Source organism: Plecotus auritus (genome assembly GCF_963455305.1).
Source record: "Plecotus auritus genome assembly, chromosome: 3".
In the NCBI taxonomy this organism is placed as follows: domain Eukaryota; kingdom Metazoa; phylum Chordata; class Mammalia; order Chiroptera; family Vespertilionidae; genus Plecotus; species Plecotus auritus.
Window position 1 is genome coordinate 152275477 of NC_137772.1, and position 12941 is coordinate 152288417.

Here is a 12941-nt window from a genome sequence, read left to right on the forward strand (position 1 = left end):
TTTTTCTTGTGTTTTTTATTTTTTATTTTAAAAAAAAATATTTCTTGCCCAGCCAGCATGGCTCAGTGGTTGAGCGTCGACCTATGAACCAGGGGGTCAAGGTTCTGTTCTTGGGTTGTGGCTCACTCCCCAGTAGGTGGTGTGCAGGAGACAGCTGATAAATGGTTCTCTCTCATCATTGATGTTTCTCTCTCTCTCTCTCAATATCTCTAACTCTCTGAAATCAATAAAATATATATATATATATTTTTAAATTTCTTTTCTGTAATTTTAGTTGAGATTTAAGAGGGAACACATTAGGTCATTGTCTATATTCTGGAACATTTCTAGATTTTACATGCTATTCAATTTGATCCTTATAATAGTCCCATAATATAGGTAATATTATTAGCATTTTATAAATGAGAAAACACAGACCTAGAGAAATTAAGTTAATAGCTCAAATATATCCGGTTAGGCTAGAACTAGGATTTGAAACTAGGAAGTTTAATTTCAAATCCTGCTTAACCATGATACTATAATGCCTTTTGTGGTATTTTGTCCTTTATGCCTTGAGAGACAAGCACCATTTTATGAATTAATTTTAATTATTTCTCTATTGTCTATAATTCATGCTAATTTATATTTCATGAAATGGAGATAAGCAGAAACAAAACCCTGTTGTAGTTGTGGGTATCAACTATACAGTTATTTTTTAATCACTAATTGATTTTGAAATGTCTTTGCTTAAGGAAGAATATGTTATGTACAGGCAATCGAGTTTTTTTTTTTTTTTTTTAAGTGTCCTTTCTAGTAAAGAGAAAGTCTTGGGTTATATGGAATGCTGTTGTATATGAGTGGAGTACCAGCCTTGAACTGTATGCATAATGAAGAAGGAAACTGAGATCTTATCGTAAGGTATCTGTAAAAATGAACCACAAAGTCATTTGTAACTGAATTAGTTGTTGTCCAGCTAAGTGGGTGCATTTCCAGATTGAAAGTAAGAACTATGGCCAGAAAAATCAATCTAAGATATATAAAGAAAATAAATGACTAGAGTTTTTTAACTTCAATTAAGGTAGAGTAAGGTAAATGGATTGTAATATAACTAGGAAAGAATTTTTTGGAATTTTAAAGTTAGCTGTAGAGAGGATATAGTGTAACATTTTGGCTATAGGTACTTTCCTATTAGATTTAATACTGCGGGATCGTACCAGTCACTTAGTTTTAAAGAATGAGATTTCTTTCTTTACTGTGAAAATAAGGGTAATTTTTTAATAGAAGTGTTTTAGTGGAAAATACTCGGTAGATTTTATATTTTGAAAAGCTTAAATGTAATGAAGAACTGTAGCAGTTCATACTTGTTTCAAAGGAACATGTATTGGAGTACTAAGTCTTTTTAATCTTCTCTGTTGATTGGTTTGGATTAACACTGTCTTAATGACTCATATATCTCTGCTAGAGGTAAAACTTAAATGTTTATCCTTTGCTTTAGCTGTTGGAATCCATTAAAATTGCACTTGAAAGAATATCTTTCCTTATGAATTCTTAATCATGGCTGAGGCAAGCAGTAGATTAGATATAAATCTAGAGGCTTCAGGAAGGATAAACAGTATTATGTTTATATCCATTTTGGAAGTAAGCAAAAAATACAAAGGAAATAACCATAAGAGGTGGGTACTGTGGCAGATCCTACAAAAACATAATGGATAAGGAGAAAAGTGTTGCATTTTTGAGAAAGGAAGAGAAACTGATTTTATTACTTCATCCTGAATCTTTTTAAGTATTGATCTTGGTTTGTTTTCCTAAAGCAGCAATTCAGTGCAGGGCATTACTGGAAGCTAAAGCGTTAGTGGAATTGCCTTTCTTGTTTACCAGGTCATTTAAAAAACCCAGCAGCATGGTTTAATGCCTTTTCTGTCAGCCTCTCTCTCGGTCTGTTTATTACTGATTTGACGGGCTCTGGTCCTTCTTTGCTGTTAAATGTGTGTGTCCTTTGTTTGTGCTGGTGGCTTTTGCTATATTTGGATGTGAGAGAAAAGCCTGTCATTGCCATACTCATATAATTAGCCTTCTGGGTGAGCATATACATTAAATAGACTTTCTAAGCCATGAAAGAGGAAAGCTCACAACAGCGCAGATTTTCTTCCTGTACTGTTTCGCCTGTTTTATTTCCTCCACGAAGTGATGGCCGAAAGCTTGTCCGGAATGCTTCATTTGGAGGATACAATGAACTTTCATTGCCAGGTTTGTTTTTTAGTCTTAATTCTTTCTTACACAGTTTTCATTAAAATAAAATAGACATTTTAATATCTTAAACCTGCTTTGGTTTAAGGAAAACAACTCTATATGAAAGGTTAGGTTTTAGTAGCTGCTGCTATAGCGCTTGGCTTTTCCATATTTTCTCTTACAATTTCTTAAGCTCAAACTTGAGAACTAATGATTCGGTAAAGTACGAATCTTCAGTGCTTATAGCATGAGTTTTTGTTTTAATTATGGAAGTAAATAGTATGACCCTTTGATAAAATTAAAACCTTTTCTGGATTTGAGATGAATATAAAATTCTATAAGTGAACAAATTATTCTGAGATTTCTATAAATGAAACCCAAATATTTAATATTGATATTTGTTTGGCTGTTTTCAGGAGAAGAGTAACTAACCTAAAATTGATGTTTATTTAACTTTTAATAGCTCAAGCCCTGACTAAAGTGAAGTTTTCTGAATAATTTTTGAAATCCCTTACTTGTTGTTAGATGTGTTTGTGTATGTTGTTTTTGCTAAGAAAAACAAATTATTAAGGTAATAGTTATTAAATGAAATTTGGTGTTTAACAGCTATGATTTAGACATTAAATCATTTGTCAGTGAGAGGTAAATATAAATTGATCTTTTATTGTTTGAAAAAGATTTATTGTAGCAAATATTTGGATATATTTTAAAATATAAACATTTTTTTCTTTTCAAAATTTTAAACTGCTACATAATTATATCTACTCTTTAAAGTTCTATTTTTCTTTTAAAATAAAAATACTCTTAATATTCATGAAAAAGAAATATTGACTGAAACTGGTACTTTAACAATCTGTATATTTTTCTGACCCTTACATTTTGTTATTCTATTTTCACACTAATTTTTATTCTTTACTTTTTGTGAATATTCATGTTGATAGGTGGTATATTCATCTCTTTGTGATAATGAAACACTATAGAAGGTATTACCTGAGCAATTAAATAAATTATTTTTAAATTCACTGATTTCATTTTCTTTTTTAAGTGTTTCTGAAAAGAATTGGAAACCATAGTCCTGAACTGTTGCCTAAGTAGCGTAAGCTTTAAATAGCATTCATAATCCATATTTAGTCTTGTTAGTGTAGCATGGTACTATATGCTTCTTTCTTACATTCTCAAAGGGTTATAAATATTAGTATTTATCTTTGTTTGAAGTGGCTTTGAGAATACAATATACTGAATTTTTAAAATGTTGCTGAATGCTCTATTTGCTTTTACAATGTGACTTCCATTTCTATATTTGTTTCTGCCTCCTTGTTCTTTTTTTTTTTTTTTTTTAAACCAGCAAGCTTGCTGGAACACCTTTGTTGACCTTGCCTCAAGTCTGCTCAATACTAAAGAATCATGTGACCCTAATAAAAGAATAGAAAACGTCACTTTTAAAAATTTGGTTTTTATTTAATTAGGTAATTAAAGGCAGAATTGTCAGTTTTCTTGTCAAATAATATATTGAACGTTATTCTGGATCAATTTGCTTGAATGGAAAAATGAATGATTGGCTTGGTTTTCTAATTCTTGAAACAGAAAATATATTCATAAGGATACTTCCATATTCCACTTAATACAACCAACAGTTATATTATAACCAGCCATGATGAAAAGCTCTTTAAAATATGTTTTATCAGCTAAGAAGTAGAATGGAATTAAGTATTTCCACGAAGCAAGCAGCTTTTTATGTATTTTTTTAAGTTAAAACTAAAACAGAAAAGTCTTCTTGGTCATTTTATTGTAATGAAAAGAAAAATTTTGGGTGCATTTTTTTTTTTTTATCTGACATTTAAAGGTAACTTTATCTTACTACTTTGATCACAACCTTTTTTCATTTTAGTTTTCCTTAGGAAAATATTTTTTAAATTTTTTTGTCATTTCTACCTTCATAAGTACATTTTATATGGCCCTTTTCTTTATAATGAGCTGTAATATAGAAATGGTACACCTGCCCATGTACTCATAGTGATACTATAGTACAATTTTTTAAAAGTTTATATAGAGGATCTCTTATTTTTTGATATGTTTTTATTGATTTGAGGGAAAGAGGAATGGAGAAGGATAGAAACATTAATGAGAGAGAAACATCAATTGGCTGCCTTCTGCATGCCCCCACTAGGGATTGAGCCAGCAACCTGGGCATGTGACCTGTTGGTTCATGGGTTGATACTCAACCACTGAGCCACATCAGCCTGGCTAGATAATCTTTTAAAATGTGATTTGTTTATTGGTTTTGACAGATAACATACAACCTAGGTATATCAATGTCCTTTTCCAACATTTGAAACTTTGTATAAGACATACTTGCATGGTAAAAAAAAGTTTATTCAGACTTACAACTTCTGCTTTTGTTTTAATTTACTGTTCAGTATTTAAAATAATATGTGAATGTAGACACAGTGAAGTGGTGTTTTTCTTCATCTAATAAATGGATTTGTCTAGATTCAGATGAATATAAAACTTCACTAGAGAAACTGAAGTCTGTTTTTGTGAGAATAAAAGAAGACATCACTTTTTATTTACAATATATACTTTTAGAAAATCTTTATGCTTTTATATATTTAGAAGATCTTTGAAGTGTTTTATATTATTTTATTAGCATTGAGAATTACCTATTACAAGTATTTATTACTCTGAAATATTTTACAACTTTTAAGCTGAATTATATAACTTCAGTTTGTTTTACACTAAAAATTCTAATTCTGTTAAGTTTTCATTTAAAATTCCATGTTGGATTTATGAGACAGGTGTTTTTCCCCAAGGGTTGGAGTTGTGTGATCATTCTCTTTACCAGAGGTGGCGGGGGGAGGAGGGGGCGGGGAGGGGAAGGGGGGGCTGGTGGAGGGGGTGATTCCTTCTTTGTATTACAGAAAAAAATTCTATAAAATCTGAATTAGGAAAATGGAATGGATTTGTTTTTAGCTAATATAAACCAAATACGGAATAAATGGTATTGTTGCTATGCTAGAAGTTATTTTTAAGTCCTGAGCTATGAATAATTATATCCTATCCTATATAATAAAAGGCTAATATGCAAATTGACCAAATGGCAGAACGACCGGTCTCTGTGATGCACACTGACCACCAGGGGGCAAATGCTCAATGCAGGAGCTGCCCCCTGGTGGTCAGTGTGCTCCCACAGAGGGAGCACTGCTCAGCCAGAAGCTGGGCTCATGGCTGGTGGCACAGTGGTGGTGGCGGGATCCTCCCCCGCCTCCGTGGCAGCGCTAAGGATGTCCAACTGACAGCTTAGGCCCATGGGCCTAAGCCATCAGTCATACATCCCCGAGGGCTCCCAGACTGTGAGAGGGCACAGGCCGGGCTGAGGGTCCCCTCCCCCTCCCCCCCCTTGCGTCATTGAATTTTGTGCACAGGGCCTCTAGTGTGTGTGTGTGTGTATAGATACATATAGATATATCTATACACACACACACACATATATATATATATATATATTTTAAGTATAAGTTTTTATTGGACTCAGAACAAATAGCTTTAGGGAAGAGTTAATATTACTTGCCCTCAAAAAGAGAAAGAACATTAAAATGATTACTGCTCTTTCATGCCTGCCACATAAATCTCAGAATTAACATTTCTCTAATTACACCCTTATAACATTAATTTAACTACTTTTGGCATAGTGTTACATGATTGCAGAGATGTGTGCATTTTTATCTCAGTACACTCATGTATTTTAGATTCATCCTTTTACAATGTGTATAGCAGTAGTGACAGTGATAATAAGGGTCAGTGTTAATTGAACGTATACTATGGTACAGAACACTATGCTAAGTGCTTTCTGTGCAATTCCATTTAATTCTCACTGCCAGAAGCCAGTTCCCAGCATGTCATAATTGCAAGAGTTTCATCAAAAGGTTGATGGAACTTGGGGACTCAACAAGCGCCAAGTCACATATGTTATCGCCTGTTGGGAATGGCTAACGACATTTCCCCAAACCTGAAAAGGATGATTGTTTGCTGCCAGACAACTCAGGGCATCTTAATCTACATGTTATTGCCTCCTACTGGCCAAACACCTGAACAGCCGTAGGCTATTCCCCAATCTGACAATGCTTCTGTAAAGAAACCCTACCCTTTGAAGTGTATATCTCCACCTTGCCTTAGGACAATTTGTGTTAATAAAAAGCAAGGGGTCCTGAGACAAGGAGAACTGGTTTCTTCAGCCAGGCTCCTCTGACCCCCAATGCCTTTCAAAATTATCTTTAGTCTCTGGACTCTTACTTAAGTTACAGACATCCTTTCTCCAGATTGCTGAACCCTTAATGCCGAAACAAGAACACTGGCATCTTACAATAAGCACATTATTAGATTTAAGTCTGTTCCTCAGTCCAGATTTATTGCCCTGGTCATCTTTTATCACTAATTCTGGAATTGTTTTCTAGTTTGGCAAGAGGTATGAAAAGTATGTTAGATTGGTTTATCAGTATTCTTTGTAAGGAAACAGTTCACTAGGAGAACAAAAGCTCCATGAAGCCTAAATTCATCCACAGTGCTCTAGGAGCAGAGAAAAGTGGTATGTAGCTTGATGTTGGTGGGTTCAGGGAAAAATTTCATTACCTCTGGAAGCCTTAATTTATTCTAGAGAATTATTATACTAGAAATCTTTAAAACTAATAATAGTTTAAAACTGTATGTTCAGTCTAGGCTTAATGTACATAAAACATAATGTATATTTGAAATTGAATGACTTATTTGCATTTGCTTTTAGTGCCTATATATGCTCAAAAGTAATGATACTGATATAATCACAATGTTTTTAAAGGTTTTGAAAGAGGAAGGGAAGACATTTCTCAAAATAGAGATGACTCTTCACTTTCTATGTCAAAGAGCAAGGTAAGTGTATTGTTGCCCCCAAATATATTATTACAACATTTTTCTAACATTTAAGATGAGGAAACTAACACTGTAATCCTATCAGATCTTATGAGATGTTCTTAGGTTGGTATATCTAAACCATGTATGATACGGTGAAAAAAAGAAAAGTTTCACTGGGGCTGTTGTTTACTTGCAAATATAGCCTTTAGGTAACCAGTATCCTCTCTGGAGTTATTGTTTCTGGTATGGCTGCTACAGCAATACTTCTCAAACTGAAATCTGAGAGTTCCATTTGGAGAAATTCTCAGGGTTTATGTTTTGTGTGTGTTTTTTTAATTCTTTAAGTATTTGGGGTTCATTCGAATGACCATCAAAATGTGTACATTTTATGTAAGACCAAAGATCTCTTATAGTAATAGCCTGCAATTGAAAGACATTTTCTTAGAATAAGACATATTTTCCTGAGTTAGTTTTCCTCAAACTAGAATACCTGTACATATTCTTAGGTCTGCTGAGATATTTTTCTTTTTTAAAGTACATGCTTGAGAAATAAATTGAGAACCACTATAGGATGCCTTGGTTTTCCTATGGGTTTGTAATTTACTAGATTTCTATAATATGTCAAGGGATTTGACTTTTGACTATTACTTCTGGTCAGGTTTAATAGCAGAAGAAACTTATATTTGTGGAATCAAACTTTGAAGATGTGAAGTAAGAAAACCTATTTCTTAAGCTAGTAAATTCTCTGCTATTCTCACAAATGGCTTTGCTTTAAAAAAGTCTGCATTTTTTGTTCCTGTTCTTGGGAGTGGTTGAGAAGATTACATATGTTTTAATGTATAATTTTACACAAATTTTATTTGCACTTAACTTTTCAAATATTCATTAAAGGTCCATCTATCATATGTGTAAAAGTACTTAGGATGGAAGTTTAATAGTACTTTATATGTAGGTAACATACATGAGAAATGCCTTGATTATTTTATATAAAATATATACTTAAAGAAAATTAAAGAGAAAGTGATTATCTTCGGTCTGCCATGGCTAGAAATACAATGCAATTTATAGGATTTTAAAAACCTATTTTCAAACCTTAATGCCAGAGTTGGTAAGTGTATGGTATAATACATTCCTCCCAACTCAGAAGCCTAAACACTTAAACTCCACACCTACACAGCCCCCTATATGTAGTCTATAAATAGGGGGGTGGGGTGGGGTGGGGAGCAGGGAACCTAGAAAGAAAGTTTACATACCTTAATGAAACAGTATGCTTTGAAACTGCTCTTTGAGTACAGTAGCACCTAGTCATACATGACTCTTTAAATTTAAAGTAATTAAAATTAAATAAAATTAGCAATTCCGTTTCTCAGTTATATCAGCCACATCTCAAATGCTTAATAGCCACATTTGACTAGCAACTACCGTATTGGACAACTGAGATATGGAACGTTTCACATTTCTGTCATTCAAAAAGCTCTACTGGACAGCATTGCTTTAGAGTAAATAAAGCTAGTTTGAATCTTGACTCTCATGGTTAAGATAATGGTCAGTGCCCTGCCCTGGCAGGTGTGGCTTAGTGCTTAGAGCTTCAGCCCGAGCACAAAAGGGTCTCGGTTTCAATTCTCAGTCAAGGGCACTTACCTTGGTTGCAGGCTGGATCCCTACCCCAGTATGGGGTGTATGCAGGAGGCAACCAATGGTGTCTCTCTCACAACGATGTTTCTCTCTCTCACCCCCTCCTTCCCTCCCTCTTTTCCACTCTTTCTAAAAACCAATGAGTGGTGGGGGCGGGGGGGCAATGGGTGGATAAGGACACATATGTAATACCTTAATGAATAAAAAAGAAAATTAAAAAAAAACAATGGGAAAAATATCCTTGAGTGAGAATTAACAAAACCAAACAAAAAAAAGATAGTGGTCAGTAAGGTTTTAAAAGAAGGAAAACTTGGTAAACTATTTTATTTATATATATATATATATATATATATATATATATATATATATATATATATATGTATATGTATATTTAAAAGGTAACCTATTCATTCTAAAAACTTAGTGATGTATTTAAAAAGAATGCAGACCTCTTGGTCACTAGATCCTTTTTTTTTTTTTTCCAGAATTAGCTATACAATATGACAAGGATTTCTTAAAGTATATGTGTTCTAATTTATCAAGCTTGTATGACACCCTTCTGGCCTGTTGGTCCCTTAATTGGAATCTTTTAGGAATTACCAAACTAGATCTTGTCATGTGTAGGAAACAGATTTCCTGTTGTTCATGAAGATAAGTCTTAAATTTGAGTCTGAGTCAGAGTATGTATAAACAGTTTTAAAAGGAGAAATTAATATAGTGAGATGGCTAAGAGCATGAGACTGGAGATTAGCCAAACCAGAATACAAATCCCAGTTTTTCTACTTACTAGCTGTGTATGACTTGAGGGAAGTTAGTTATTTAATCTCTTGGTCTTAATTTCCTTATTAGCAAAAGGAGATACTACTGTCTCATGGGGTTGCCTTGAGGATTAAATGAGGTAGTGCACATAAAGTATTTAGCATAGTACTGTTTTTATTTCTTTATTATGTTTTATCCCCCTAATGTGGATTAGTTTTTAAATCCAAATACTATACTACATGGAAAATCAGTATTTGAAAATCAACATTTGCCGAAATCACAGCAATAAATGGGAAGAATGTCACAAGCCTAGCTTGAACATTAATATTTTTATACCATATGTTTAGGATAAATGAAGGTTTTAATTTTTTGTTGTTGTTAATTTCTATGTGATTTTAGTCTGAATCTAAACTTTATAATGGCTCGGAGAAGGACAGTACAGCTTCAAGCAAGCTCACAAAAAAAGAATCTCTCAAGGTTAGTTTCCACAGTCATTTCATAACTAACATTATGCTTTGCATGTGCTTTTGAAAGTAGGCTAATAAGATAAATAAGTAAATGAGTCTTCTTGAAAGAAGAAAAAAAATCCAGAGAGGTACACATTAAAAATGTCAATATTTGTATGACATTCTGGAGTCAACTGAAAAGGCTGCCTAATGACTCTCCCAGAGCTCTTTCAGGCCTCACTTGGCCACTGCTGGGGTGGAGGACTAGGTGTCTCTGCAGAGCTGTCCTCAGTCAGGCACATCACTGTGCTCTTTGAAATTCAAGTTTACTAACTGGTGGGCCATGCATGGGCTGAATTTGGCCATTGGGTAAATATACAGAAGTCCTCATTTAACATTGTCAATTGATTTTTAGAACTGAGGTGAAATGATGACAAAACCAGTTTTACCATGGGCTAATTGATATAAACAAGTTAAGTTCCTGTAGCACCTAATCACTGTTATAATGAAGCAATGTTGAACAAAATGACATTATTTGAGGACCTGCTGTATTTTGTTTGACCTACACAGTGTTTTAAAAATTCAACAATTACAAGTTCAGATTTCCAGCTTCTCTTCAGGAATGTGCAGTATGGAGCCTGCCTTCCAGATCACCACAGATCCTGGAGCCTAAGGAACACATCCTTTCCAATTTACTCTGATCCCTGTGTAGTCTCGTACCTCTTTACGTCCCAATATTTTATCTTGTATTTATTTGCATTTATAATTTCATATTAAATCCACTCTTAATTCATATGTGCATTATAATAAAGACCAAAAGTCTACAATTTTTTGGCTGTAGAATTATTAAAGTTTTATTACTTGTATGCAGTCTCTGTACCCCATTAAGTGAAACTAGGAAGATTTTGTGTTATAGTTAAAAAACATATGCATATCACTGACAGGTTACCATCATTCTTCTCCAATCCATGTAATAATAACAAAGCAATAATAAAGCTAGATTAATTCACTGCTACTTTCCCAAATTATCTCAGAACTGGCTTATTTATATTTTACATATTAGTATCAGGAAACAGCAAAATTGTCAGTTGCAAACCATTGCAGCATTGTTCATAATGTGAAAAAAACTGCTAACAGAGAAGATTTCCATGAGTATGAGAATATATTAAGAAAAATTTTAGAAGCAATATGGCATGGTGGTAAAGTCTTTTAGAGCTAGTCTGCCTCTGTTTGGATCCTGCCTCTGTGACTTACTAGCTGTGTGATCTTGGGCAAGTTACTGTCTGTGCCTCAGTTTATCTTTTGTAGAATAAGGGTACTAATAGTCCTACTTCCCAAGGTTATTGTAAAGATTAAATGAAGTAAAACATGCAAAGGGCTTAGAACTGTGACTGGCATGCAGAATATACCCAGTAAATGTTACCTCTTATTATTTATACTAGGAATTCTATGTAGCAGTGAAAAAATGAGGTGGAGCCCTAGCCGGTTTGGCTAGAGCGTCAGCCCATGTACTGAAGGATCTCGGGTTTGATTTCGGTCAAGGGCACATACCTTTGTTGTAGGCTCAATCCCTAGCCCTGGTCAGGGCATGTGTGGGAGGCAGGCAGCTATATGTCTCTTTCACATCAGTGTTTCTCTGTGTCTCTCCCCGTCCCTTCCACTCTAAAAATCAATGGAAAAACATCCTTGGGTGAGAATGTAACTGAATGAATGAGTGAGTGAGTGAATGAATGAATGAATGAATGGAGAGAGAGCGACATGGAAATGCTCCAAAAAATAATGAATGGGAGAACAATTTTTTAATGTGTTTAAAAACTCAAACACAAAAGTTGTATATTTTTATAGGTTCTATACATAGGAAAGGGCTAAAAAGATAGTGTTTTCAAAATGGTTAACAGTAATTCTGTGGGTTAGAATACGATAGGGTATATGAAAGATGGCTTTTTAGCTTTATTTGTGTTGTTTTAAAATTTTTACCAGGAGATTGTATTTATGTATTATTGTATAATTTTAAGAAGGTAGAATTCTTTAAAAGATACAAAGAACTGAACTAGTGATCAGAAGAAGTTAGATTCTAACCATACTTCTCTAAAAATTCTACCAGTTCTTAAAAAAAAAAAAATGAAAAAAATAGTTCTTTTATTCTAAGATGCTAGAATTCTAAAAGAGGGTTAGAATTTTATACTCTACATTCTATAGAACTAAAAATTTTGAAAATAAATTGCCCATTTCTAATGAATTTTTAATTTTGCTATTGCTTCTGTGAAATAGGTGCAAAAGAAAAATTACCGAGAAGAAAAGAAAAGAGCCACAAAGGAGTTACTCAGTTCAATCACAGATCCTTCTGTTATTGTCATGGCTGATTGGTTGAAGGTCAGTTTGTATTGAATCTTGAATTCTCATTGCTGGATGTTTATCTACTGGAATAAGAAAGCCCAGAGTACACTAAAGCCATCCTGCAAAACATAAATAACTACTAGGATGATTGTTTTTCACTGACAAACTATTAATTATATCCCAGAGGTTCTCTGTTCCAATATTAATGGGGAGAAGGAACCTTAATGTTGTTCTCTCTTGACAACAACATCAAATATGTATAGCAGTTTGTTTAAAAAGGCTTTTTGATTTGTATGACATTATGTAGTCTATTCAGTATGCTGTAAAAAAATATTTTGGCCCTAGCCACTTTGGCTCAGTGACAAGAGCCTCGGCCCACAGACTGAAGAGTCCTGGATTGCTTCCCAATCAAAGGCACATACCTCTGTTGCAGGTTCAGTTCCTGGCCCAGTCTGGGTTGGGGCTTGTGCAGGAGGCAACCAATCAATGGGTCTCTCTCACATTGATGTTTTTCTCTCTCTCCCCCTCCTCCCTCCTTTCCATTCTCTCTAAAAATCAATGGGAAAATATCCTTGAGGATTTTTAAAAAAAATTATTTTCAGATTATCATTTAGTATTATTATAGACTTGGTATTGCATTATTGAGAAGATATGATACAAAGTTAATATAAA

General features: G+C 33.8%; 1 protein-coding gene across 8 annotated transcripts in view; it reads left to right on the plus strand.

Moving 5' to 3' along the window:
- The window catches only part of OSBPL8 (oxysterol binding protein like 8), a gene marked incomplete at its 5' end in the record, with an annotated part of 187587 nt that overhangs the window by 125492 nt on the left and 49154 nt on the right, over nucleotides 1-12941 (plus strand). For 7 of the 8 annotated variants that reach the window (XM_080658900.1, XM_080658896.1, XM_080658897.1 and 4 more), the window contains 3 exons: nucleotides 7040-7110; nucleotides 9886-9963; nucleotides 12204-12305. In XM_080658900.1, coding sequence (XP_080515026.1) covers nucleotides 7040-7110; nucleotides 9886-9963; nucleotides 12204-12305 — 251 coding nt within the window. Of the gene's footprint in view, nucleotides 1-2090; nucleotides 2227-7039; nucleotides 7111-9885; nucleotides 9964-12203; nucleotides 12306-12941 lie in introns of those variants that run through there. The other variant, XM_080658903.1, reaches the window with a different exon arrangement.